Raw genomic sequence first — 25453 nt, 5'->3', positions numbered from 1 at the left:
ATAGAGTACTATATGTACCACTGAGATGTAGTAAAGTATGAAGTGCAATATTAGTCAAGGGGAAGTACAAAAAATAGTACATCAATCTTGTACTTCAGTCCAGTGATGTTGGGGCAAAATCGGGTTTTTTATCAAGAATAAATCAGAAAAATACTTCTTCTGTGGTGTTTAATTAACTGCTCTCACATGTTCATTAAAAACAAAATACAGTAGATTTTTTCTGAAAATATTTGATACATACATTCATAATTAAAGGAAATCATTTTACCTTCAAAACATTAATACATTTTGATCAAATATACGTACTTCCTTTTGTGTGATTATTTTATATAATAACTGTAATAACAGAAATCTAAAATACAACACAATAAAAACATAAGTTAGAAATAAATCTATATATAACGAAATATATACAAATACAGATATGAAGTAAATTTACAGTTCAGTTGAATATGAATTCTGCATTTTACATAAATAGCCTAGAATAGAATAGAATAGAAAGCATTGATCAATAGTCTAACATAACGATCACATTGATCATATTGATCAGTATAGAATCTTTAACGTCTGCAGAGGGTTTCTGTCGGAAAAAAAGATCAATATATTTATATGAAAAAACATAAATATATGTATGTAAAATAGATATTTTAACTGTAATGTCTCTATATCAGCTAAAGCTGTAGTGTGATGGTTAACAAGCTAAAGGTGTAGTTTGATGAGCTACAGGTGGAGTTAGATGGTTAATGACCTGAAAGTGTAAATTGATGGTTAACAAGCTAAACGTGTAGTTCAATGGTTAACAAGCTAAAGGTGTAGTTTGATGGTTAACAAGCTAAAGGTGTAGTTTGATGGTTGACAAGCTAAAGGTGTAGTTTGATGGTTAACAAGCTAAAGGTGTAGTTTGATGAGCTACAGGTGGAGTTAGATGATTAATGAGCTGAAAGTGTAAATTGATGGTTAACAAGCTAAACGTGTAGTTTAATGGTTGACAAGCTAAAGGTGTAGTTTGATGGTTAACAAGCTAAAGGTGTAGTTTAATGGTTAACAAGCTAAAGGTGTAGTTTGATGGTTAACAAGCTAAAGGTGTAGTTTGATGGTTGACAAGCTAAAGGTGTAGTTTGATGGTTAACAAGCTAAAGGTGTAGTTTGATGAGCTACAGGTGGAGTTAGATGATTAATGAGCTGAAAGTGTAAATTGATGGTTAAAAAGCTAAACGTGTAGTTTGATGGTTGACAAGCTAAAGGTGTAGTTTGATGGTTAACAAGCTAAAGGTGTTGTTTGATGAGCTACAGGTGGAGTTAGATGGTTAATGAGCTGAACGTGTAAATTGATGGTTAACAAGCTAAAGGTGTAGTTTAATGGTTAACAAGCTAAAGGTGTAGTTTGATGGTTAACAAGCTAAAGGTGGAGTTTGATGGTTGACAACGCCAAAGGTGTAGTTTGATGGTTAACAAGCTAAAGGTGTAGTTTGATGGTTGACACACTAAAAGTGTAGTTCGATGTTCGACGAGCTACATGTGTCGTTTGATGGTTAACAAGCTAAAGGTGTAGTATGATGGTTGATGAGCTACAGGTGGAGTTTGATGGTTAACAAGATAAAGGTGTAGTTTGATGGTTAACAAGCTAAAGGTGTAGTTTGATGGTTGACAAGCTAAAGGTGTAGTTTGATGGTTGACAAGCTAAAAGTGTAGTTCGATGTTCGACGAGCTACAGGTGTCGTTTGATGGTTAACAAGCTAAAGATGTAGTTTGATGGTTGATGAGCTACATGTGGAGTTTGATGGTTATCAAGCTAAAGGTGTAGTTTGATGGTTCACAAGCTAAAGGTGTAGTTTGATGGTTATCAAGCTAAAGGTGTAGTTTGATGGTTCACAAGCTAAAGGTGTAGTTTGATGGTTGATGAGCTACAGGTGGAGTTTGATGGTTAACAAGCTAAAGGTGTAGTTTGATGGTTAACAAGCTAAAGGTGTAGTTTGATGGTTGATGAGCTACAGGTGGAGTTTGATGGTTAACAAGCTAAAGGTGTAGTTTGATGGTTGATGAGCTACAGGTGGAGTTTGATGGTTAACAAGCTAAAGGTGTAGTTTGATGGTTAACAAGCTAAAGGTGTAGTTTGATGGTTGATGAGCTACAGGTGGAGTTTGATGGTTAACAAGCTAAAGGTGTAGTTTGATGGTTGATGAGCTACAGGTGGAGTTTGGTGTTTAGCAAGCAAAAGGTGTAGTTTGATGGTTGATGAGCTACAAGTGGAGTTTGTGTTTAACAAGCTACAGGTGGAGGTTGATGGTTGATGAGATACAGGTGGAGTTTGATGGTTAACAAGCTACAGGTGGAGTTTGGTGTTTAACAAGCTGCAGGTGGAGGTTGATGAGATACAGGTGGAGCTTGATGGTTAACAATCTAAAGGTGTAGTTTGGTGGTTAATGAGCTACAGGCGGAGTTTGATGGTTAACAAGCTAAAGGTGTAGTTTGATGGTTGATGAGCTACAGGTGTAGTTCAATAACCCCTTACCTCTTTCGGGCTTGTGGTTGACATTTGCATAGTTGGGGTAAAGGAGGTTCTCCTGCTCACAGTGGAGCTTCCTGGCTCTAAGAACGTCGTGTACACACTGATGGAGGTACGCATACTGACTCTGAGGAAAGGTGGAGGAAAAACTATGTCATGATATAGTATATTATAGTATAGTGTGGTATAGTATAACATAATACAATATATAGTATGGTATAATATAATAATACAGCATAATAACGTATAGTAAAGCATAGAATAGTGTAGTATATTGTATTGTAGTATAGTAGTATACAGGGCTTGACATTAACATTTTTGCTCACAAGCCACTGTAGCTAGTGCTTTTCCAAAGTTACTAACCACTCAGCAATTTTATTAGCCACAATATTTGTTGTTGGTAAATTGAGTTTAATTTGATTAAAGTTGACTACGGTTTGCTACAATTTACTTGAAGAACAAGATTTACAATTTACCAAGTGTCTAAAGCTCCTTTTGTATGAAAACATATACAAATGATTTAGACAAAGACAAAAAGAGGAGCTTATTGTATATGTGCAGGAGTACTTTGTTGTCTTTGTCCGTTTTGTCCAGGGGTCTCAAACTCCGGCCCGCGGGCCACATCCGGCCCGCCGGGGCGTCCGGGCAGCGCACCCCTGACCGTAATGGTCTGGCCCGCGTTCGGTCGAAGTGGGCTGCATCTGGCACGCACCTGATTTGAGTTTGAGACCCCTGGTTTAGTCGTAATGCTTTTGACTTGGCCAACGAAGATGTCATGGTCCTTTATTGTTTCCACTGTGAAGTTGCTTGTCCCAACTACAAAAAAAGACCTTTCACTTCTGAACGTCCTACAATCAGTGCAACACATTATTCTCTTGGCTGGATCATAAACCAGCCGTTCTCGACTGGATCTCCATGTTTCGTTGAACAGTCTTTTCTTTTTCTTTGACTCTTCTTCATTTGTTTGTGGTTTCATCACCAGTTTTCCTCTTTTGTGTCTGTCCTCAGGGCTTTCCTACACCTGCTATGTGCACACGTGTACCCCACATCCGTGACTTCCACGGAGCAGGTCTCCTCAAGTTTTATAAAAAGCTTTCACCTGTCACGCGTGTTTGTGCGTCGATGTTGCTTAGTAACGAGCGCGCGCGATGTCCGATACGTCAGCAGGACAACTTGGGTTAAGGTCTAAGGAAGTGCGCTCTCCTCGCGGTCCACAGTCGGTTTAGGTGAACCACCGCTGCCACCAATGTAACAGAGCGTTCTGGATTCGTGGATGATGCGCTTATGACACATTATGGTATAACAGCACGTAATGCAACGTAATCTCACCTCCGTCTGCACCATGTGTGACCGGTGGAGTCGCAGGTCAAAGACTGAGCCGTAGATGTCCAGAACGTCTCTGGTGTCCAGCTGCTGCAGAACTCGATCCAGAACGATGAAGGTCCCCGTACGACCCACCCCGGCACTGACAAACACACCAGACCCCATTAAAGAAACACTGACTTTAACGCCCCACCACTTAAACACACACCAAACACTGATTAATAAAGTATCAAAGGACTTTGTGTGAGGATGGAGGTCGTAATTATTCAAGGTTATATTCCTTTTGTAATGCACAGATGAGGACAGTTTAGTGGAGGTGGGCAGTATTTGCGTTCCTGTACCTGCAGTGTACCACTGAAGGTCCAGATCCAGGACTTCTGTTGATAAAGTCCCGCACAGTCCGCACAAACTGGATGAGGGAGTGAGTGTTCTCTGGGACTCCGTGATCCGGCCACACCGTGTAGTGGAACTGACGCACCAGTCGGGTGAAACTCAGCTGCTCCTCCTGACACGCCGACACACAAACATATACAAATAACAAATAACAAGTATATAATAAATAAGCATGTGTTAATTAATAACAATGAGCTCATTAGCAAGCATTATGTAAATAATAAAACATCATAGTCCTTTTCGATGACGTACGCTGCAGATCTTGAACTCTCGTATGGTCCACTCAGGAAGAACCGACTCTGACAACATTTGGACGATGAGGTCTCCGTAGTACAGAGGGTCCTGATCGAAGGGCCAGTAGTGGTCACACTTTACCTGCATACAGGTGAGGAAGGTTCAGTGTTGCTGAGGCTTCCCACAGAGTAATGGTTACCTTCATACTCACCCTGCCTTTCTCCACACACTGAGTGACCATCACTACGTTGTGGACGTTCTGCTCCCACAACATCTTCCAGAAATCATCTTTAGTTCCAGGAAGAGGACCCTGTGTTGCAATGTACTCCCTCCGAAAGTTATTACCCTGAAACATATAAGATGCAGAGAAACCACTGAAACATACAGGGAGCAGAGAAACAACAAACATACGGAGAGTGGAGAAAATACACAGCAAATACCGTCAAACATGGGCAGTCTAGCAGATGTAATCACAGCCCCCGGGTGTTGTATGAGAGAGGGGCCGATCAATGCTGCTTGCAGACACTAAACTAAATGTATAGTTAGTTTATAATCACACTAAATTAAATGTATAGTTAGTTTATAATAACACTAAATTAAATGTATAGTTAGTTTATAATCACACTAAACTAAATGTGTATTTAGTTTATAATCACACTGAATTAAATGTATAGTTAGTTTATAATCACACTAAACTAAATGTGTATTTAGTTTATAATCACACTAAATTAAATGTATAGTTAGTTTATAATCACACTAAACTAAATGTGTATTTAGTTTATAATCACACTGAACTAAATGTATAGTTAGTTTATAATCACACTGAACTAAATGTATAGTTAGTTTATAATCACACTGAACTAAATGTATAGTTAGTTTATAATCACACTGAACTAAATGTATAGTTAGTTTAAAAATCACACTGAACTAAATGTTTAGTTAGTTCATTATTACACTAAACTAAATGTTTAGTTTGATTAAATATACTGTACTTAGTTACTCTCTGAAACAAGTACTTGGAAAGAAACGGAGGAAGTGGAGCTCCTTCTTAGAGATCAGCTGGTGGAGTAATCAATAAATAAATCAATAAACCATCCTACAGGCATGTAGCTGGCGTTGATGTAGTCGGACCACGGATCATCATCCACGTAGGAAAGCTTCACCCTGGTGGAGTCATCTGGAAACAGAAACACTGTGAGCACCACAGAGGAAGAGTCTTCTTCTTCCCTTTGTGTTAATGCGGCTCACTCACAGGGCAGGATGTTGTTGTACCGGTTCTTGCCGCGGTTCTCCGGTAGCAGAGCAGAGTCCAGTGGCTGATTACGACCAACATCTTTCAGATCCTGAAGAAAACAACACAAAAGGACGTGGGAAGTAAATATTTCAGTGTACGTCCTACACATTTGGAGTAAAGTTTTGTCAGTATTGTTAAATCATCAGACAGTCTGCTAATGTAATGTAATAATGTCTCTCTGTTTCTCTTTATAATATGTAAAGTTTCACATCATCACCTCCTCTATAATATGTAAAGAATGACATCATCACCTCCTCTATAATATGTAAAAAATGACATCATCACCTCCCCTATAATATGTAACAAATGAAATCATCACCTCCTCTTTGTAATATGTAACTTATGACATCATCATCTTCCCTTGATAATATGCAACTACGACATCATCACCTCATACTGCTCCGAGAGCAGGTAGTTGGAGTCGGCCTGCAGTTTGTTGTAGTGACTCTCAAAGTTTACAATCCTGATCGGACTGAAAGACACACAGACAAATATTTCAACCAAAAGACAAATTGATACAACTAAAAGTAGAGGAGAAGAAGTTTGATATTCTCACCTTGAGACACGACGGTTTCTGAGGAATACAAGGAGGAAGTATATTAAGATCTGTAGGACGGCTGTTCACATTTAACTATTTATAATATCTCAATTTCTTTTTAGAACTCCCAGTATAATCAGTGGTGTACTACAGTAGTATTGTCAGTGTTGGTATAAAGTATTATCAGTTGGTTAATACAGTAGCATTCTTAGTGATATTATGGGGCATAATAAGCTCGGTACTACAGTAGTAGTATTATATTTTATGCAGTCCCCTTACCCTCTGGCTCCCAGGTGGACTCCTGATGTTGTTGTCTCTCTTCTCACATTCATTCTGACTGCCGATCTGTCTTGAACTCTAAAACACAGCAGCATCACACAGGAGATGTCACCTCACTTGAAGATGGAGCAGCATGTTTATAAAGAACACACCTGTGCTGGCATCGAATCAGAGGACAGACACACAATAAGTACCGTTTCTATTGTTAATGAGGAGGTTTGTAGTGTTACAATCCAGTAAAGAGCAGCACAGGTATGACCGTAATGAATACTGTTATTAGTGTTAGTGAGGAGTTTTTTTCATGTTCAAATCAACTGTCAAACTGGCATCATCGTGAAGGCTGAGACTCCCTGATGGCAGCCTGTAATTTGAAGGAACATTAGTGTCCGCAACCTCCTGCCTTTCAGGGCGTCAGTTTCTGGAGACTCACAGTTTGCGAGCGGCTCGTCTGTAGAGCAGTACAGCGGTGACTCCCACCAACATGAGTATGAGAAACATGGCGGCACTGATGCCTTCCATAACACCGCTCAGGGGCTCTGAAGGAAGGAACAATGGAGGCTGTCAACCACAGAAACATAAAGCTAGAAATGATAATAGATCATATTATCTTTCTCTCACCTGCCTCGGTGACCACAGGCAGTGACAAGAAAGTGTCGCTGTACAAAGGAGAGCTGAAGTCCTTCATGTCTTCATCAAACAGCTGAGTGAAGGCTCGGATGCTGAGCCTGCAGAAACAGATACTGGGAAAATTAAACTACTACTATACTTCTGGAGTATTCATTCAAATCATTTAATCATTATACAACTAACCTCTTGTTAAGAGTTTCCGATTCTCTTTGAATATGACCATAGCATCTTTATGCCTTATGACTCTTTTACACAAGTTATGGTTGTTAGAAATAAAAGTTGAGAGCAGTAATTATTACTATTTTAATTTTAGGAATATTGATAATGATAATCATTAGGAATAATATTGAAGTGAATAATAATTATTAAAGTAAGTATTATCATTGAAGCAATATAACTAATAAATAATAAATATAAGTGATTATAATTACCATCATTATTACTAAAATAATAATAATGTTAATAATAATAGAAGTCTTTATATTATTCAAATGATTATAATATTATTCATCTAATCATTATTATTATTGTATTTAATATAATCTAGTATATAGTTTTGACGTTATTTAATTTTTTGGAATGAAATATTTTTTGTGGGGATTTGGCTCCATACAGTACCTGTAGGAGGTTCTGGGCTTCAGTGGTCCGTCACAGAAGAGGTTCAGGTCTCTCCTGGTCTCTGGATCCAGGACTGACTCACGGGGGTCACAGGGACCACCCAGCGAGTCCATCCCTGAGCCCACGTTTATCTCCAAGCCAATGGAGCCGATGTCGGGACCCTCAGAACAGCGGCTGGGGAAGAAGCCGGTCTGGTAGGATTTGATGGAGCTATTGTATTTATAGTGGAGGTAGGAGGGGAGGGGGTGCCGCTGGTCTGGCTGTTCCTCATCTCCTCCTTCACACGCAGAACCACGTATTCATACACAAACACAGATAAAGGTACAAATATCCACACTAAGCTCTATATTTAAATGAATACTTCTCCCATAATGAATATTTGCTACAACTACAGGATTGTTGACTGCTGCAAATGTGACACATTCAGGTACCACGGGAAAAAACGTTTTTTTTGATCAACAGGTAGGAGAAATAGAAGAAGGTCCAAGAATCAATAATACCATACATGTGTATATGTATATACCTTGAGACTCGGCCACCACCACCGTGAAGAACCTGATGGCTCCATTGACGTCACTGAACCAGCTGCAGTTAAACCTGAAGAAAATGGAGGACCTGGTGACCACGGCGGTCCGGTCACTGATCCGGGTACTGGGGGGGGGCACCGGAGGACCTGAGGACCCATTGAAGGGGGTCACAGGTTAACGTTAGATCACTTCCTTTAGAACTTCAGAAGGGTGTCGCCGTCCTTACGGTCAATCATGGTCACCACACTCTCCCGGGCCTCCTCACTGGTGGTCTGGTCCGAGATCACCTTCACAGAGACAACGTAGTGCTTGTGTGGCTCCAGCTGGGTGATCAGGTAGGAGACGGAGTCTCTGCCAGTTCTACGCGAGTAGACGAGAACCCGTGATTCCTGGTGAAGACACTCAATGGTGTAGGAGTCAAAGTCGGCCTCCGGGGGCCCCCAGGAGCAGCTGATAGAGGTGGAGCTCTGAGGCCGGCAATGGAGGCTGTGGACCCGCTCCGGCTCTGAGTGGAATACAAGTGCAAGTAGTCACAATTTGGTAATACGCACATGCAGGGAACTTGTAATAAATGTAGTATACAACAGAAACACCTGAACATAATCCAATAATTAGCTATTGTTTGTAAACTACAGTTATTCACAGGGGGGCTGGAGTCAATCCCAGTTAACTGGGAGACAGGGTACACCTTGGATTGGTCGCCAGCAAATCGCAGGGCTAACAGAGACAAACAACTATTCACATACCTACAGGCAATCTAGCTATACCAATTAACCTAACGCCCAGAGTGCATCTTTGGACTGTACCCACTGAGAACCCGCGCAGACTCCACACAGAAAGGCCACTGGGAGGAGCCAAACCCAGGCCCTTCTTGCTGTGAGGCGACAGTCCTGACCACCACACCACCGTGCCGCCTACATTCATCATTAGTATTTTTATGAATATTCTTAATATTCTTCTTCCACACTAATCTAATGGTTTGTGTATCCATAAATCATCTCCCTGCAGTCTGTGGTCCTTTAAAATGATGTTTGAGATTTTCGGTCTGATAATCTTATGATTCATTGATTAGAGATTCGAGATTCGAGATCGAGCAGAAACGACACCGCAGAAAATATCCTGGAACATATAGGCATAAGAACAGAATCAAACTTTAGCTTGTGAAAGTTAAATATCTGTATCTACTGCATAGTTGGGTATTTTTGAAAATGTAATCCTTTGTTTCCTTGTTAATAATCTCAATTTTCATCTGCTATTAAATGTCTATTTTTCATGACCCAATGTAGGTCAGCTAAAATTAGATTTTTTACTTTCAGATGGTGTTTGAATTTGGGAATCTTGCCTTCTAAGAAACTTTGAAGCAAAAGTGCTGCCACCTACTAGTCCGGATGCTGCCGTGAATGGCTGTGCTGTAGGTGGGCGTGGCCTTGCCCATTGTAGCCCCACCCACGGAGCCACTGATGCTGCGGAGGCTGAAGGTGTATAGCCTCCCCGGGAACATGCCCCTGAGGATGCGACTGCCAGAGGTACGGCTATGGTACGGGTCGATGACGGACAGCCGGTCTCGAGGTATCCACTGCAGGTCAAAGTCATCGAAGTCGGAGTTGACCGGGCCACTCCATGTGACCTCCAGTGAGGTGTTGGTGACCGCCCCGAACAGGAAGGATTTGGGAGGTTTGGGAGCTGAGGAGGACAGAAATCAAGCATCAAGTAAGAATCTCCTTCAGTTGAGAACCTCTGAACTCTGACTCTACTATGACGTCATATTATATGATATATGTTATTACATGATATTCTAGGCTTTGTGATCTATAATAATCTGCAGTATTATATATTTTATGATATTATATGATATACTGTAATATACTGTACTGAAAGTCTAGGATATTTGAACACCCGTGACGTCCCATGAAATTCTATGACATACATGCCTCCCATTACCTCCGATGACCCCCTATGACCCTCAATAACATCTTACCAGTCCTCCCCAAGGTGCTGGCTCGGTTGCTGAGCCCCCCGCTGAGACTCAGCACCTCTGCTCGGTAAAGTCGGCCCGGCACCAAATCTGAGAAGACGAACCCCGTGGCCTCAGAGCCTACTTGGTGCTCTGCCCTCAGAGCGCCTTCGGGGTCGTAGAGAGATAGCAGATACCCGCTCAGATCTCCACTGCCTCGGCCCCAGTCCACCTGCAGAGCGTCGGACTGGTTCCCACCATGAGCTCTCAGGGACACCACGGCTGCTGGGACTGTGCAGGAGAGGGAGGACGCGGGTTTGAATCCCAGCCTTTAAAAAAAAAAAAAACTAATGCTTCTGCACGACTCATGAGAAATCAATGTTAAATTGTAAGAGTACAATACTAACCCTAACCCCCTCAAAAAATCCAACATGGCGGAGAGACGTTCACTCAAGAATCCAACATGGTTCGCCATGTTGTTTACTCAAGGGGCGTGGTTAACCACCGCCACTTCGTGTGTATTGTTACAAATTTGTATGTTCAAGATTTTCATATACATTTTTACGAACAGGTTTTGGAGATCACGTTGGAGAAACACTCATGAGCGCCTCATGTGCTCAGACCTTTAACCAAGGAGCAACACTGGCTTCTGAAAACATCCATATTGGATTAAACAACAAATCGGCACCAACTCCTTGGGGTTTTAACCTGATTAGTACTTCTACAAACCCCCCCACCTCACCTGTCCGGGCCCAGACAGCTGACTGGCTGGTCAGCTCCCCGCTCTGGGTCACCACCACCACTCTGTATGGGGCCCCCGGTCTGAGGCCCTGGAAGGAGACCTGCTGAGTAGTGGACTGGACGAGTCGTCTCTCCTGCAGCGACTCGTCGCTTTGATACAAGAAGACATTGTAGGAGTCAAACTCGCCGTCCGGTGGAGACCAGCAGAATGAAAGGTAGGTGGTGCTGTTGGCTTTGATGGAGAGATCAGTGACAGGAGCAGGACCTGATGGGGAGGGAGGGAGGGGGGTGGTGGGATTTCACTGTGTTGTATAACATAAAGTCTTACACATTCTTTATTATGCTTTCTCTACAAATTACAACTTACAACAAATCTTTTAATTTTGTCTTTTTGTTGTAAACAGCTTTTATGTCTTTTTTTCTAAAATAATAATAATTAAGTATAATAAACTATTCAGACCATATGTGCGTTTTGTACTCATATGCAGGATGTCTCACGTGTTCGAGCCCCGGTGCTGACTGCCCGGCTGTGGACCCCCCCACTGGTGGTCTGGACCAGGACCCGGTACCTCTTTCCCGGGATGAGCCCGTGGAACTTGAACCCGGTGAGTCCGGAGGGCTGAGAGCAGTTGGTCAGCACAGCGCCCTGCTGGTCCAGGAGCTGCAGAACGTATCCGTCAGACACGCCCAGAGCTGCCTGCCAGCTCACCTGAAGGCCACAGGAGAGGTGAAGCTCCTCCACCTGGAGAGCCGTCACGGCCAAGGGCACTTAGGACACAGGGGGTGGGGGGGCGGGTCAGTACAAGTACACAAGTGAATGACATGTTTCATAGTTAAACTATTATCTGTACACACGTGTATAAGTAGGACAACATCATGTTTCATCAGCTTCAGCTAAAGTATAATCTGTGTAATACCTGTGGAGTAGAGTGTAGTATGTAGTAGTACGGTGTAGTACCTGTGTAATAGAGTGTAGTATGTTGAAGTACTCTGCAGTAGTACTATGTAGTACCTTTGTAGTCGAGTGTAGTACTTAGTAGCACTGTAGTACCGGTGTAGTAGAGTGTAGTATGTAGGAGTATGGTGTAGTACCTGTGGAGTAGAGTGTAGTATGTTGAAGTACTCTGCAGTAGTACTGTGTAGTACCTTTGTAGTAGAGTGTAGTACGTAGTAGCAATGTGTAGTACCTGTGTAGTAGCGTGTAGTATGTTGGAGTACCTGTGTAGTAGAGTGTAGTATGTTGGAGTACCTGTGTAGTAGAGTGTAGTATGTTGGAGTACCTGTGTAGTAGAGTGTAGTATGTTGAAGTACCTGTGTAGTAGAGTGTAGTATGTTGGAGTACCTGTGTAGTAGAGTGTAGTATGTTGGAGTACCTGTGTAGTAGAGTGTAGTATGTTGAAGTACCTGTGCGCCCCGTGGCCGTGCTGTTGTTAACCAGCTCTCCACTGACCGACTGCACCGTCACGCGGTACTTCTGTCCCGGCTGCAAGGAGCCAAACGACACCTCGCTGTGGTGTTTGAGGACGGTCCGGACGTCGAGCTGTCTGTCTTCTTGGGACAGAGACACGGAGTACTGGTCCACGTCGCCTTGACCGGAGGTCCAGCTCACCCTCAGACTGCTGCTGTCTCCACTGTTACTGATGTGAATGTTCTTCACTTTACTGGGAACTAAAGAGGGAAAAAGACACGTATAACCTTTGACCTTCTGCCCTACAAAAGTAAGGAGCTCTTTATAGTAGTATATGTCTACATTATACATCTATATATGATTCACAATAGCTGTATGGACGTGAAAAAGAAGGAGCAGAATGTTGTAGTGTTTTTACACTGTCTTGCAGAGACAAGGAACACAAATAACAGAAACACTACCCACTGTATTCATGTCCATAATAACACTGTAACACTATAATACTGCAACACTCTAACATTATAATACAATAACATTGTAACACTGCCATTGTAATACTATCACATCATAACAATATAATGCTGTACCGCTCTAATACTGCAACACTCTATCACTATAATGATAAAACACTAAAACATTGTAACACTATCACGGTATAATAATATTACACTAACACTATACTAATATAACAATGTAACACTATAACATTATAACACAATCACAATCACTGTAACACTAAAACCCTGTAATACTGCCACACTAACATTACAATACAATAGCATTGTAAAACTGTAACACTGTAACGGTATAACAATGTAACACTGTAATACTGTAATACTATCACCCTCACCCACTATCACCCTATAATACTGTAAAGTTGATAGCTATAACACTACCACACTATATAATACTATCAGAGTGTAACACTATAACATTGCCACACTCCTTCAGTATAACTACCATACCCTTCCCCTTCCCTCCTCATCACAGCGGCCTGACCTGTGCGGCCCTCGATGAACTGGGCTCTTTGGTTGGGGCCGCTGAAAGTAGAAACCAGGATCTTGTAGAGGCGTCCGGGTGTGAGTGATGACAGCAGACACTCCCCCACGCCGCTGCCCAGAGTGATCGGAGGAAGCACCTTCATGTCGTTGAACAGCAGCTGCACCTCGTAGTGATCCACGTCACCCGGGGCGGCGGACCACGCCACACGCAGGTCCTCTGTACCCCGTCCAGCAAGAACCAGGGACCGGACGGCTGCTGCAACTGAAAGATGGGAGCAGAGAAATTGTTGGCCAGCTGACTCTGTTCTGGTAACAAGGAATTAAACTCAGACGCAGATATGATTCCATGGCCAGGAAAACACATTCAAAATAATGCTATGTCTTCATAGAGCTAACCTCTCCCCTAACCCTAAATGTTTACATACACCTGCTGACCGTACACAACAAGTCAAAGTTGACATGAAAACAGTGGAGACGACTGCACAAAGCAGCTGTGGGTCACGAATATTCTCCTCGTCACTTCACATGTTGGCGTTTGTGTATCAAAGGTTACTCACAGGTCCGGCCGTGAGTGGAGGCACTGGTCTCGTACTTCCCACTCCATGTGCTCACCAGCACGGTGTAGAGTCGGCCGGGCACCAGGCCCTTGAACACACACTCGTTCTGCGTCTTCAGAACCGTCTGGTTCTGCAGGAACAAGTTGTTGTATTTGATGGACACCTGGTAGAAATCAAAATCTCCAGACGCTTGACGCCAGTACACCTTCAGGTAGTCATCGCGCGCTGCGTGGGTCGCTGTCGGGTTCTGGACTTGCGACGGCTCTGAGGAATGACAGGGTGATACATAGAACACTTCATAGATCACTAACATACATATTTACAATATAAGAGAATACCTTCTAATGAATCATCTGTAATTTCATTGTGCATTAAATCTTTTAGATTCAAAGTAGTTTTTGCTATTTTTCAGTCATGATGCATTGCTAATCCAGTCTAAGATCCTTGATGAAGCCTTTCCCGTTCAAAGGCAGACCTGCAGTCGGCAGAATGGCCAACAGGAAGACCTGGAGACAGCTGACCCAGTGCGTGAGGTACGTACGCGTTCTCTCCTGGATGAAGGTGTGGTTTAGGTGGGGGCCACTGCGGGAGGCAATGGAGATGTTGTAGAGACGTCCCGACACCAGAGAGTTGAAGACACAGTCTTGACTGGATTTAGACACCGAAACGGTGTGAAGGGTCCTCTGCCGGTCACTCAGCGTCACCAGGTAACCGTCCAGCTCCCCGGGGGCCGGACGCCACGACACGCTCAGGAAGTCCATACGGCCGTTGTTACTCACTGTGACCTCACCCACTGCAGCTGGGGCTGAGGGGGGGGGGGGGGGGGGGGGTTAAGACACATATACACCACCAGTCTCTAATGCATCAGCTCGACTAGTCTTCTTCAACCACCTAAATTCACCCACAGTAATCCGTTCACTGGTTACCAGTCCGCTCCCTTTACTGGTTACCAGTCCGCCCCCTTTACTGGTTACCAGTCCGCCCCCTTTACTGGTTACCAGTCCGCTCCCTTCCCTGCTTACCAGTTATCTTCCTCTACTAGTTATGTTAATAATGTTGTTCACTCAAGGGGCGTGGTTAACCCCCGCATTTCGTATGTATTGTTACGAACTTGTATGTTCAAGATTTTCGTATACATTTTTACGAACAGGTTTTGGAGATCACGTTGCTGTAAAGACCTCTGAGGCAAATTTGGGATTTCGGGCTATACAAAATAAAATGAACAGTATTGAATTCATAAAGTAATATATAGTAATAATATACCAATAATTAAACAAATTAACATATGAATGAATGCATCAAAGAAAGGATAGAAAAATGAATTAATGAATCAAAGAGAGCATTGACGTGATGGCTTACCCGTGCGTCCCTCTGCCACAGTCTGTCTGGAGGTCTGTCCAGCTTTGACGCTGGTCAACACCACCCTGTACAGAGTTCCTGGCCTTAGAGCCTGGAAGCTGATGCCGGTGGCATTGGCCGACACACTCTCGTTCTTGATGACGCTGCTGTCCTGGACCAGAAGTACGCGGTACGAGTCTGGGTCACCGGTGCCTCGATCCCACCACGTCTGCAGGCTGTCAGTGCTGCCACCGCTTGAGACCTGCAGCCTGTTAACCTGAGCTGGAACTAAGAGGACAGGTAGAAACGTTATACACTGACTCCATCTTTGTGTCTGGACAGAGTGACTGCAGACCACCAGCAGATTTTCTATAAACTTGCAAGTGGTGGCTGACTGGTGGGTGTTGGAGGTGTCAACCTGTTACAAGGACATATAAATCAGACGTACTGGTCCAGGCGGTCACAGAGGTAGAGTTGGTCAGGTCAGCACTGTTGGTCGTCACGGTGACGGCGTACAGGCGTGCTGAGGTGAGGGTGTTGAAGGTACACTCGCTGGCCTCTGAGGGGAGGCTCCTCTGAGCCACGAAAGTAGCATGGTCCACCTCTCTCAGTACCACGGTGAAGCCATCCCATTCACCATCTGGTGGACTCCAGAAGACGCTCAGAGACGTCTCATCAGCGTAATGGACGAGCAGCTGCTGAACGGAACCAGGGGCTAACGGAACGGTACCAATAAAACAAATTATTATTCAGTACAAGAATCAAAAGATGTTATTCATAACATAAGTGTTTATGTCCGTATTCTTTTGTTTCACTAAAAGACAGAAAGTGTGAATGTAAACTCACCCAGTCGTCTATGGCAGCGAGCAGTGTTACCCAGAATGCCACTATGGACCGTGACCTCAGCCCCGTAGAGTCTACCGGGCACGAGACTAGGGAGGGAGAAGAGGTGCTCGGTTCTCAGTTTACTGATGGTCTGATTTACCAAAACCGACAAACCGTCCCTCAGCAGGACACTGTAGTTATCCCAGTCTCCTCTGGGGGGCGACCAGCCAATCCTCAGAGTCCTGCCGTCACTGAGAGGCGTCATTAAGAGAGTCGATACCAACTGAGGGACTGAAACATGAGGGAGAACTATCATTAAAACAAAGACTACACACTGAAATATATTCATGGTGTTGGAGAACATGTACCTGTGGTCCCGCTGGTACATGTCTCTGAGCTCAGTCCTCCAGCAATGGTCTTGATACACAGCCAGTAGCTACGACCGGGGATCAGACCATCAAAGACCACCCAGGTTGTGTTGAGAGGCAGACTGCGCTCCTGGGCGGCCGACCCCTTAGCCAACAAGGTTGCCAGATAGACGTCCACGCCTCCTTCAGGTGACACCCAGGAGGCCTGTAGACTGTCTGAGCTGCCGTTGTTGTTCAACCTCAGATTTGAGACCGGTGCTGGCACTGTGTGTGTGGGGGGGGGTAAGAGGGATTATAGGTATAACATTATATTACCATTCTTTCTTATTCTCCGGTTTTCCTCATTCTCCACTGAGGTGGAATTCATCATGGGGTTTCTCTCTTTATTATTAACAATTAATATATAATTAGTGCTGGGCAACGATTGAAGTTTTTAGGTGTGATTAATTGCATTTTTTTTTCTGATTAATCATCATTAAGAAACCATGCAAAAAACAAAAATGCGATTAATATTGTGATCAATAATGCGATTAATTATGTGATTAATCACTATATATATATATATATATATATATATATATATATATATATATATATATATATATATATATATGTTTTCATTCATTTAATTGAATCTCAGAGTTTGCTGTTTCACATGTTGAACAGAAATTAGGATGTTCACTCAGATTTCTACCTGTTATGGCCTGTTTGGAGGCGGAGCTCGTCAGACCGACAGCCTCTGCAACAACTGTGACGGTGTAGCGTGTTCCAGGCTGCAGTCCGTCCAGCTCGGTGGACGTCACAGTGTTTGGCAGAGTGAAGTTCTTCAAAGGAATCCGGTCCTGATCCATCAGCAGAACCCTGAAACGCTCCGATCTGCCCGGACCACTTCGCCAGGACACATGGAGGCCAACTGAGGACAAGGACGCCACCTGAATGCCAAGGACGCACGACGGAGCTAAAGGACAGACACACAGGGTTACCCTGGTTATGTACCTATATTCTTACATATTCAATGAGGATGTTTTAAAGGTGTCTCGTATCAGGTTTAAGACAGTTGGTTGGTCTTCCTGAAGGAGTGTCCATGTGTATCTCACCTGTAGAGGCCATCCTGTGGACAGGTGGAGCGCTCTTGTTCCCAGCTGAAGCCACCACGCTGACATTGTACAAAGTCCCAGGTATAAGAGAGCTGAAGCCAGACTGGGGTATTGCAGAGTCCATGATTCTGGTCCTGAGGGTGGTTCCAGAGCTGGTGTTTTCCAGAATGACATCATACCAGTCCACATGACCTGCAGAACGAGACCAGGACACCCGAAGGCCTGGAGAACCACTCTGGACCACGGACTGGCTTTCATACTGAGTCTGGACCTGGTCCAGCTGGAGTTCTAAGTGAGCCGGACCCACTGGGTCTGAGAAAAAGAGTGGGGGATGAAATGTGTTAAAAACATACATTTTATATCTCTATAACACACAAATAGGCCTCAAGATATTATTGTATTTGTTTGTTTGTGTTGGTGTGTTTGTGCGTGTGTGTGTGTGTGTGTTGTGTGTGTCTGTGTGTTTGCGTGTGTGTCTCAGAAGGATTAAGAGTGATAGTTGATAAGATTGTCTAAAAGACATTTTCATGGAACAGGAAACACAGACTGAACTATGACCTTCTGTTCCTAATGTTTCCTCCCTGAGGAGACAAACAATGTTATTCTATGAACAAACAATGTTAACCCTATACATAAATAAGTTTAAACTCTACTAATAAACAACCTTAAACACTATGAACAAACAACACTCCAAAGACAAGTAAAAGTCCAAATATCACAACATGAAAATAATTTTGCACGAGAAAAAGTAGTAATACCATACTACAGTATATTTAAAACCTGGTTAGTTGGTGGCCAGCTCTGTCAGCATTAGAATGTAACTGCACCTCTCTGTCTGTGTTGAACGTCCCTTTATCTGTCTGCTGTCACCTGTCTGTCGGTCTTGAAATCGACCCTCGTCTACCTGCATACGTGTCCCTTTTGATGTTTGACCAATGTATAGATTCCACATACTCCGCATTCTTTAGTGTTCTGTGCCTCTGACATGGATGTTTCCTTTTGTTTTCCTTTTCTTCTTTCTTTAACAACTGCAGCATAGTATTGTTTTCAGTCCATGTTCCTGTTTTAACAGTCATCCCTCATTTTATTTTGCTGTGTGTGTGTGTTCACTTTGAGAGCCTCTGTGTCGCATGTCGTGTTTGTACTTGACTATGTATAGAGGTTTTATTCTCACTTTTGTCATTGTTTGTGCACGCATTGTAAAGCGTCAATATTGTTTAACATTTAAAATGTAATCTTATCTTCTGCTTTTAGGTTTATTTTGTAACATGTGCCAATTGGAACTACAGATGAAAAATAGCCTTTTGGCTAACTCTGGCACATTTACAGAAATCCTTTATTAATGTGGACTGTCCCTTATCAAAGAAACCATTAAATATTAAGCTTTAAGCTTTTTTCTATCTGTGAAGTAAACCTTTAGCGGATTTTTACACAAACGAAACCATTGAGAGAAAGTTAAAGCTTACTACTAAAGACAACTTAGTTAATAATACTTAATACATAAGAAGGAAATTGTTAAGGAGGAGCTTCACAGCTAACAATGATAAGATATTTAACTCACCTGTGCGCACCGAGCAGCGTATCCTCTCTTGGTCCTCATTGGACGTCACAGTTAAATGGTACAAAGTCCCGGGATCCAGATCTGTTACCCGACAGGTAAAGATGATCCCAGAACTTCCCTCCCGGTCACACTCAGAGGCCTCAGTCCGAGAGTCCTCAGACAGGCTGAAGGAGCAGGAGACACTGTTCGTGGTGAAGGTCACCACCACGGAGCTGGAACTAGGGTGGACCTCAGTGAAGTTCATGGAGCAACGAGAGGCCTGAAACAGGAACCAGAAGTATTATCTTCATTATTAATACTGCTATTATTATAAAGATATTAGTAATTATAATATTATTATTTTCATTAATATTACTATTTATTATTATTGCCATGGACACAAGGCTGCTGATGTACACTAACCTTCTGTATTGTGTAACTCTTTTAGTTCTATGGGTTTTTTATAAGACGTGTTGAGAACACATTTCGTTTGTTGCTATGGAAGTTAACATTATATAGTATTATACATGTATAATATACATATAATTACAGTAAATGTAGAACAACGAGAATACTAACAGGTGGAGAGGTGGTCGATGATAGGGTTGTTGGTTGAGGTGCAGTTGTAGTCAAAGGAGAAGGAGAAGTTTTTGTCGTTCTGGTAGTATTTGGCGCTACAGGTGTTGTACTGGTTGTACTGGTTGTGGGTGCAGTTGTGTTGATAGTTGTTGTCATGGCTCCGTGGATTACAGATGCTGTACCGGAAGTATATGTTGTTACAGGGATGGTAGTGGGTGGGGTTGGAGTTGAGGTTGTTCTGGTTGTTGTTGGAGCTACAGGTGTTGTACTGGTTGTAAGGGTGGATGGAGTCGCGGGTGGAGGGGTGTTGATAGTTGTTGTCATGGCTCCGTGTTCGTGGGTTACAGATGCTGTAGTGTAAGTATTTGTTGTTACAGGGATGGTAGTGGGTGGGGTCATTCTTGTTGTTGTTGGAGCTACAGGTGTTATACCCATTGTACTGATTGTACTGATGGGGGTGTTGTTGGGTTGAGTTGAGATAATGATTCTTCCTGAAGACACCGGCCCAGCTGATGGAGATGTGCGTTGAATACCTTCAGTCTCTGAGACCTTCATATGAACAGTAGAGACAGTTGTCAGCGGCGGGGATGTTCTGGGTGACCTCTGGGAAATCGTTGTCAGGGGCTCCCGAGTTGGTGGAGGATATATCTCCATGATGGATGTAAGGAAAATATTTTGTGTTGAAGGCACCTGAGCAGTTGTGGGGGGAGGCGTAGAGGTGGTAGATGCAGGAGAAAGTTTCTTGTCATGCATTGAATTTGTTGTATAAGTCGAGTCTTGATTTGATTCTGTGTCAGAAACCGCAGAGGAATGAACAATAAAATCGGATGGGACCTCAGACGAGATGCTGACCGCGGAGATGATTGGATCCTCTGAGGTGATCTCAGACTTGATGTTGACCTCAGAGGTTACAGGTACCACAGAGGTGTCCTCAGACGAGATGCTGACCTTGGAGGTGATTGGATCCTCTGAGGTGATCTCAGACTTGATGTTGACCTCAGAGGTTACAGGTCCCACAGCGGTGTCCTCAGACGAGGTGGTGACCTTCGAGGTAACCGTGACCTTGGAGCTACCCAGAGGGTTAGTAGTCTCTGAGAAAGCAGTGAAGGAACCCAGAGTCACAGCTGTAGTTTCTGACTTAGGATCATTGCTAATTGAGGCTGAGAATGCAGTAGAGAAGTCTCTGTTTCCTGATGTCGTTACGGCTTTCGTCCTAAGCTGAAGGGTATTTGTAGTAGACAGACTCCTGGAAACGTTGTAGGATTTCAAAGAGGTGAATGCAGTCGGACTCGAGGAAACAAAATGGCCACCGGTTGAAGCTGACAGCTTTGTGACTGAAGTTGAAACCTCAGGGGTAAAGTGTGTATTGGTTGGAGGTTTGGTGATGTGGTTCACGTATGTTGAGTCTGAGCTGAGGACCTCTGAGGACGTGAGTTGTCTAGCCGTCCGGTGGCTCTTTACTGTGTTGGATCCTCGCTGGTTAGTGAAGGTCACGGCAGGACTAGTGATGGAGTAGGCTGCAGTGGAGAGTCCCGTCTGTTTAAGGGTGGATGAGTAGAAGGTGGAGATGGACGTGGTGTCTGAGAAATTAGGAGAAAAAGACTAGAGTGAAATGGAAATTAAAACGTCTACATACAAAAAGGAACCTGAAACCCAGAGATAAAAAACATCGATCGAGAAACATCTGCAGACCACATTGTGTCCTACTGAAGATACGGATTATAGGGAATAATTAATTGTTATGCTAACATTCCAGTTTTGTTGTTTTTAATTATTGTTCATTGTTTTTAAACAAAGTGACGAGCTCTGAACCAATTAAGCACAGATTGGTAGGAGAAAACTGATCCAGATATTGTCTGCAGAGACAATCTAATAATGACGTTGCCTAAAACGCCTCATTGTTCATGGAATACAGGGAAGTGAACCTGGATTTATAGGATACAAAGAGATAGATAGATATATGTATACTTTATTCATCCCCGGGGAACTGTGTGTGTAGCAGCAGCAGGTAATGCTACATAGTAAACATATGGTATACAATAAGTATTCCGTGTGGAATTAAAAATGCACATTGCACAATATATACATGTGTGGTGACAGTGGAACCTTGATAAAACCAAAGAGTTGGCGGTGGATTTCCTGCTGGGAAAACACATTCCTCAGGATTCAGTGAACCTCCATGGAATGGACATTGAGATTGTTAAATATTGTAAGTACCTTGTCCCTAAAAAACAAGCTTTTTTAACATGAATACGGACTAAATATAAGTTTAATGTCACTTTTGGATTTCAATATCTGAATAGCATCATGACTTTATAATAATTTATCTGGAGAGAGAACTAAGAGAAGAGGGAACATGTTGGAACAAGACTCTGACAGGAAGTAGATTGCTGACAATCTTCCTGTTAAACTGAGGGAATGAACAATGACAGGAAGTGTAAACTCAAGGGCTTTCTGTTGAGAGACACTGGTGTTAAGCAGGTAGCGTGTCAGGTAAACTTCAGCGCCTAAATTTACTGTTTCAGGAAGGGAAATAAAAAAAAATGAGAGAGTGAGTCCAAATACTGGGGCTAACAGGAAGTGATGTCTATGGAGCCAAATCCAGGTCAAAAATTTGGATCATTTGAAAAACAAATGTGACCCTGAACGTTTAGGTTTTGGTCTTGAACATTGACAAATACAACAATGTATTAAAAATAAAAATAAGTGGACGAAAAGTATTTTTGGATTGAATATAGTTTTCACTCAGTTAATATTTCTTTTGTTTCACATTTGTTTTTCAAATGATCAAAACTTTAGACTCCATAGATGTCATGATATTAGCACTCAAGGAATATCTAAGGCAACTAAGTTAAGAAAGTGAAGTCAACCTCATATTACATGACTCTTCAAAAATGAGGTAATTAATATTCACAAATGGTTCGTAGTTAGAGCTGGTTGAGGTTTAGTTACATAGTCACCAAGAAGGCTCAGCAGAGGTTGTTCTTCCTGAGGCAGCTGAAGAAATTCAACCTGCCTGATGGTCCACTTCTACACGGCCATCATCAAGTCCATCCTCTGCTCCTCCATCACCGTCTGGTACGCTGCAGCCACAGCCAAGGACAAGGGCAGGCTGCAGAGCGGATGACACGCTGCAGCCTGCCGACCCTACAGGACTTGTTTGCTTCCTAGACCCTCAAGTTTCTGATTCTGATTCTAATAGTTAGGGCTGGTCCGGTTCATAGTTAAGGCTGGTCAAGGTTCATAGTTAGGTTGGCTCAGGTTTATGGTGCTGACGATCGTCTATATACACTACTGCTGTCGTTGTTGTTGTTGTTGTTAGTTGTAATTTTTCCATGATTATTCCACTAACTACTGTCAATAAAGGAATTTTTGTCATATGTATTCAACAGATTGTAATTCTTTCACATTGTTTATTCTGCACACATCTCATCACATCACATATGTGATGATTTGGGGCGATAAAAACTAAAGGTTTGGTGTATCCTGATCCTTCTCACCTGTTTGAGGACATAAAGATGTGATCTGCTGAGTCCCTCCTGAGTCCAAGTTGTACTTCCTCCACTCGGAGGCCTGCAGGTTTCCTCCTATCACAACTTGTGATCCCTGTTTCCCCAGGTAAAGGTGAGTCTCAGCCAATCTCAAAGCCCCGCTGGTGATGTAGCACCTCCACGGCGGCGCTTCGCTGCATTTGCGCAGTTTAACGAAGCGGGCATGAAGCTGCAGCAGGTGGGAAGAGTCGGCCCAAAGACACCTGGAGGACTGAGTGTGGACCAGCCGGTCTTCGCCAAGCCACGCCCACTGTTGAGTGGCGTTAGTGACGTCACAGTGTACCAGGAGCACCACCTGACTCTGGGCAAGGAGACATAACTTCTCTGGGGTCGACATGATGACGAAACCAGCTGATGAGAGAAGAGTTTCCAACAAAACAAAACGCATTGAATAAAAAGGTTCTGTATTAATATGAAATCAAAGAGTAGACGTGTATTTAAAGGGTCACAGTTTTATTCTTATGTAACAATGTTATAAATGCTGGTTTCTGCAGCAAAGACTCTCTGTTCGTTTAATGGTTTGTTGGTTTGTTTTCATTCATATGAACTGAGCCGTTAACATTTCTGTGATAATCATAATGCATTATAAAAAATATTTTTATGCATTGTAAAAGAGATTCGAACATGATTCAACAAGGGAATTGCAGTAGTAACTAATAAACGATAAGTGAAACTGTTACTCTGTGTTAAAAGAGGAAATCCATTCTGTGTGGGAATATATGTATACATAAAAAAAAATTTTTTTATTTTTTTTAATTATATTTTTTGTAACAGCACTACACACAACTATTGTTTTCTTCTAATACTTCATTACATTACAGTATGTATTACTTCAATAAAATAAATCTAGTAAAGTAACAAAAGTACTTCTTCCATCACTGTACGTCATTAATAATAAAAAACAACTTTTGTCCATTCATTTAGATGTCATGAATATTCATCTCATCAGTGGTGAAAGGAATACTCTTTTACAGCCCTCCTTTAGAGATTTGTTTGGGAACATTACTGTAATATTACTGTGTATAATTCTTTACAGGCTTAAAACAGTAGAACAAGTTTATACAATTGAGGTATTATCATACACAAATATAGTTTTATCTTTTCTTATGGTGAACAAAAAAATAGTTTTTAATTAAACTTAACTTATTTCTTTAAAGATACTTTTTAAAATCAGATCCTTATCTCCTGTACGTGTCAGAGTGAGTCCGTACTTTATCATCTCTGATCCTCGTCATAAGCATAAGCACCACCAGCTCCACCAGCTCAGAACTTACACATACGGCTGCATCCCAGCAGGATGAAGAGGAGCAGAACCCGGGCGTCCATCTTCCTTCATGAGTCCTCCAGCTCCAGATGAGCCGAGCAGAGGAGCTGAAGGGAAGTGAGTGTTGGGAGGGTACGGGGGGGAGTCGGTGAGAAGCATTTCCTTCCATTCAACTGTTGTAGAGGTTTCATGGTGGAGGAGCCAGAGGAAATACCAGAGCACATCTGACGTGTTCATTTGTTCTAAAAAACCTGCAGAAGAAGAAAACATCCAGCAGGAAGAGGAGGAGCCTATTACTCTTGTCTACTTTATGTGGAGGAAAATATAGTGATTAAAAATCATGATAATAGATAATAATTGGCTAAGAGCTCATGTTTTCTGTTATTTATATCTTTAACCACATTCACTAAGATACTGTCAATACGGATCTGTGGTGGCCACTAACCCACAGGATATTACCCATATGCTCTAGGGCCATGATGAGGGCATAAGACTGCAACCAAAAAGTGTGAGTGGTGTTGTCAGAGTGAATGCAGAGTGTGCAATTAATCTGAGAGGAGTTTATTTTTGCAAACCAACAAAAGCCTTACTGTCTTTTTGTTCCTGAAAATTCTGCATTGGTGACCCTTTTTACGTTTGGATGTATCCAGAGTTGACTGAACATGGCAACTAACGCAGTTTCGTTGAATTTGACTGAATTCTGGGAGCAGCATGCTGATGCATGGTTTGCTCAGGCTGAAGCACAATTTAACCTCATAGACATATCAGCACAGGACACGATGTACTGCTATGTGGTTCCTCCTCTGACCAACTGCAGCAAGAGTGGTGAGTGTACTGGAAAATCCACCAACACACACCAAATACAACACGTCGAAAGAACTGTTTACATTT

The 25453-nt window shown here is 42.7% G+C and overlaps 1 protein-coding gene across 3 annotated transcripts; it reads right to left on the bottom strand.

Moving 5' to 3' along the window:
• Window positions 1-151: 151 nt before the first annotated feature.
• On the bottom strand, window positions 152-24796 carry ptprbl (protein tyrosine phosphatase receptor type B, like). Of its 3 annotated transcripts, none has more exons than XM_040161842.2 (34): window positions 24573-24796; window positions 23248-23649; window positions 19748-21327; window positions 19190-19448; window positions 17629-17940; window positions 17226-17489; window positions 16532-16795; window positions 16185-16454; window positions 15787-16053; window positions 15360-15626; window positions 14542-14805; window positions 14001-14264; window positions 13442-13705; window positions 12439-12702; window positions 11533-11802; window positions 11036-11299; window positions 10318-10584; window positions 9720-10022; window positions 8566-8844; window positions 8336-8485; window positions 7813-8089; window positions 7186-7292; window positions 6998-7103; window positions 6568-6645; window positions 6307-6324; window positions 6141-6222; window positions 5709-5799; window positions 5557-5633; window positions 4668-4802; window positions 4475-4597; window positions 4171-4334; window positions 3836-3971; window positions 2513-2633; window positions 152-580 (listed from the first exon to the last, which is right to left on the bottom strand). In XM_040161842.2, exons 1-34 carry the CDS (start codon window positions 24622-24624, stop codon window positions 561-563), a joined length of 8061 nt encoding a protein of 2686 aa, XP_040017776.2. In that variant the 5' UTR covers window positions 24625-24796; the 3' UTR covers window positions 152-560. The 3 variants fall into 3 exon arrangements, 2 of the variants coding, with proteins under 2 accessions (XP_040017776.2, XP_040017777.2); XM_040161843.2 differs by having other exon boundaries at window positions 17226-17444; XR_013451226.1 differs by lacking the exons at window positions 152-580; window positions 2513-2633; window positions 3836-3971; ... (7 more) ...; window positions 6568-6645; window positions 6998-7103 and having other exon boundaries at window positions 7813-7986.
• Window positions 24797-25453: the final 657 nt, after the last annotated feature.

Source organism: Gasterosteus aculeatus, chromosome X (genome assembly GCF_964276395.1).
Source record: "Gasterosteus aculeatus chromosome X, fGasAcu3.hap1.1, whole genome shotgun sequence".
NCBI classification, from domain to species: domain Eukaryota; kingdom Metazoa; phylum Chordata; class Actinopteri; order Perciformes; family Gasterosteidae; genus Gasterosteus; species Gasterosteus aculeatus.
Note: the sequence above shows the minus strand (reverse complement) of the source record. Positions and strands in the feature narration are given on the sequence as shown.

What these genes read in the sequence shown, in the direction of transcription:
- ptprbl (XM_040161842.2), bottom strand. Translation starts at nt 24,624, where the DNA reads ATGGACGCCCGGGTTCTGCTCCTCTTCATCCTGCTGGGATGCAGCCGT. An exon ending in CAGCACCGGGGCTCGAACAC is followed by an intron (nt 11,300 to 11,532) that starts GTGAGACATCCT and finishes CCTCCCCATCAG; the next exon opens with GTCCTGCTCCTGTCACTGAT. An exon ending in TGCTCTCGGAGCAGTATGAG is followed by an intron (nt 5,800 to 6,140) that starts GTGATGATGTCG and finishes TGTTTTCTTCAG; the next exon opens with GATCTGAAAGATGTTGGTCG.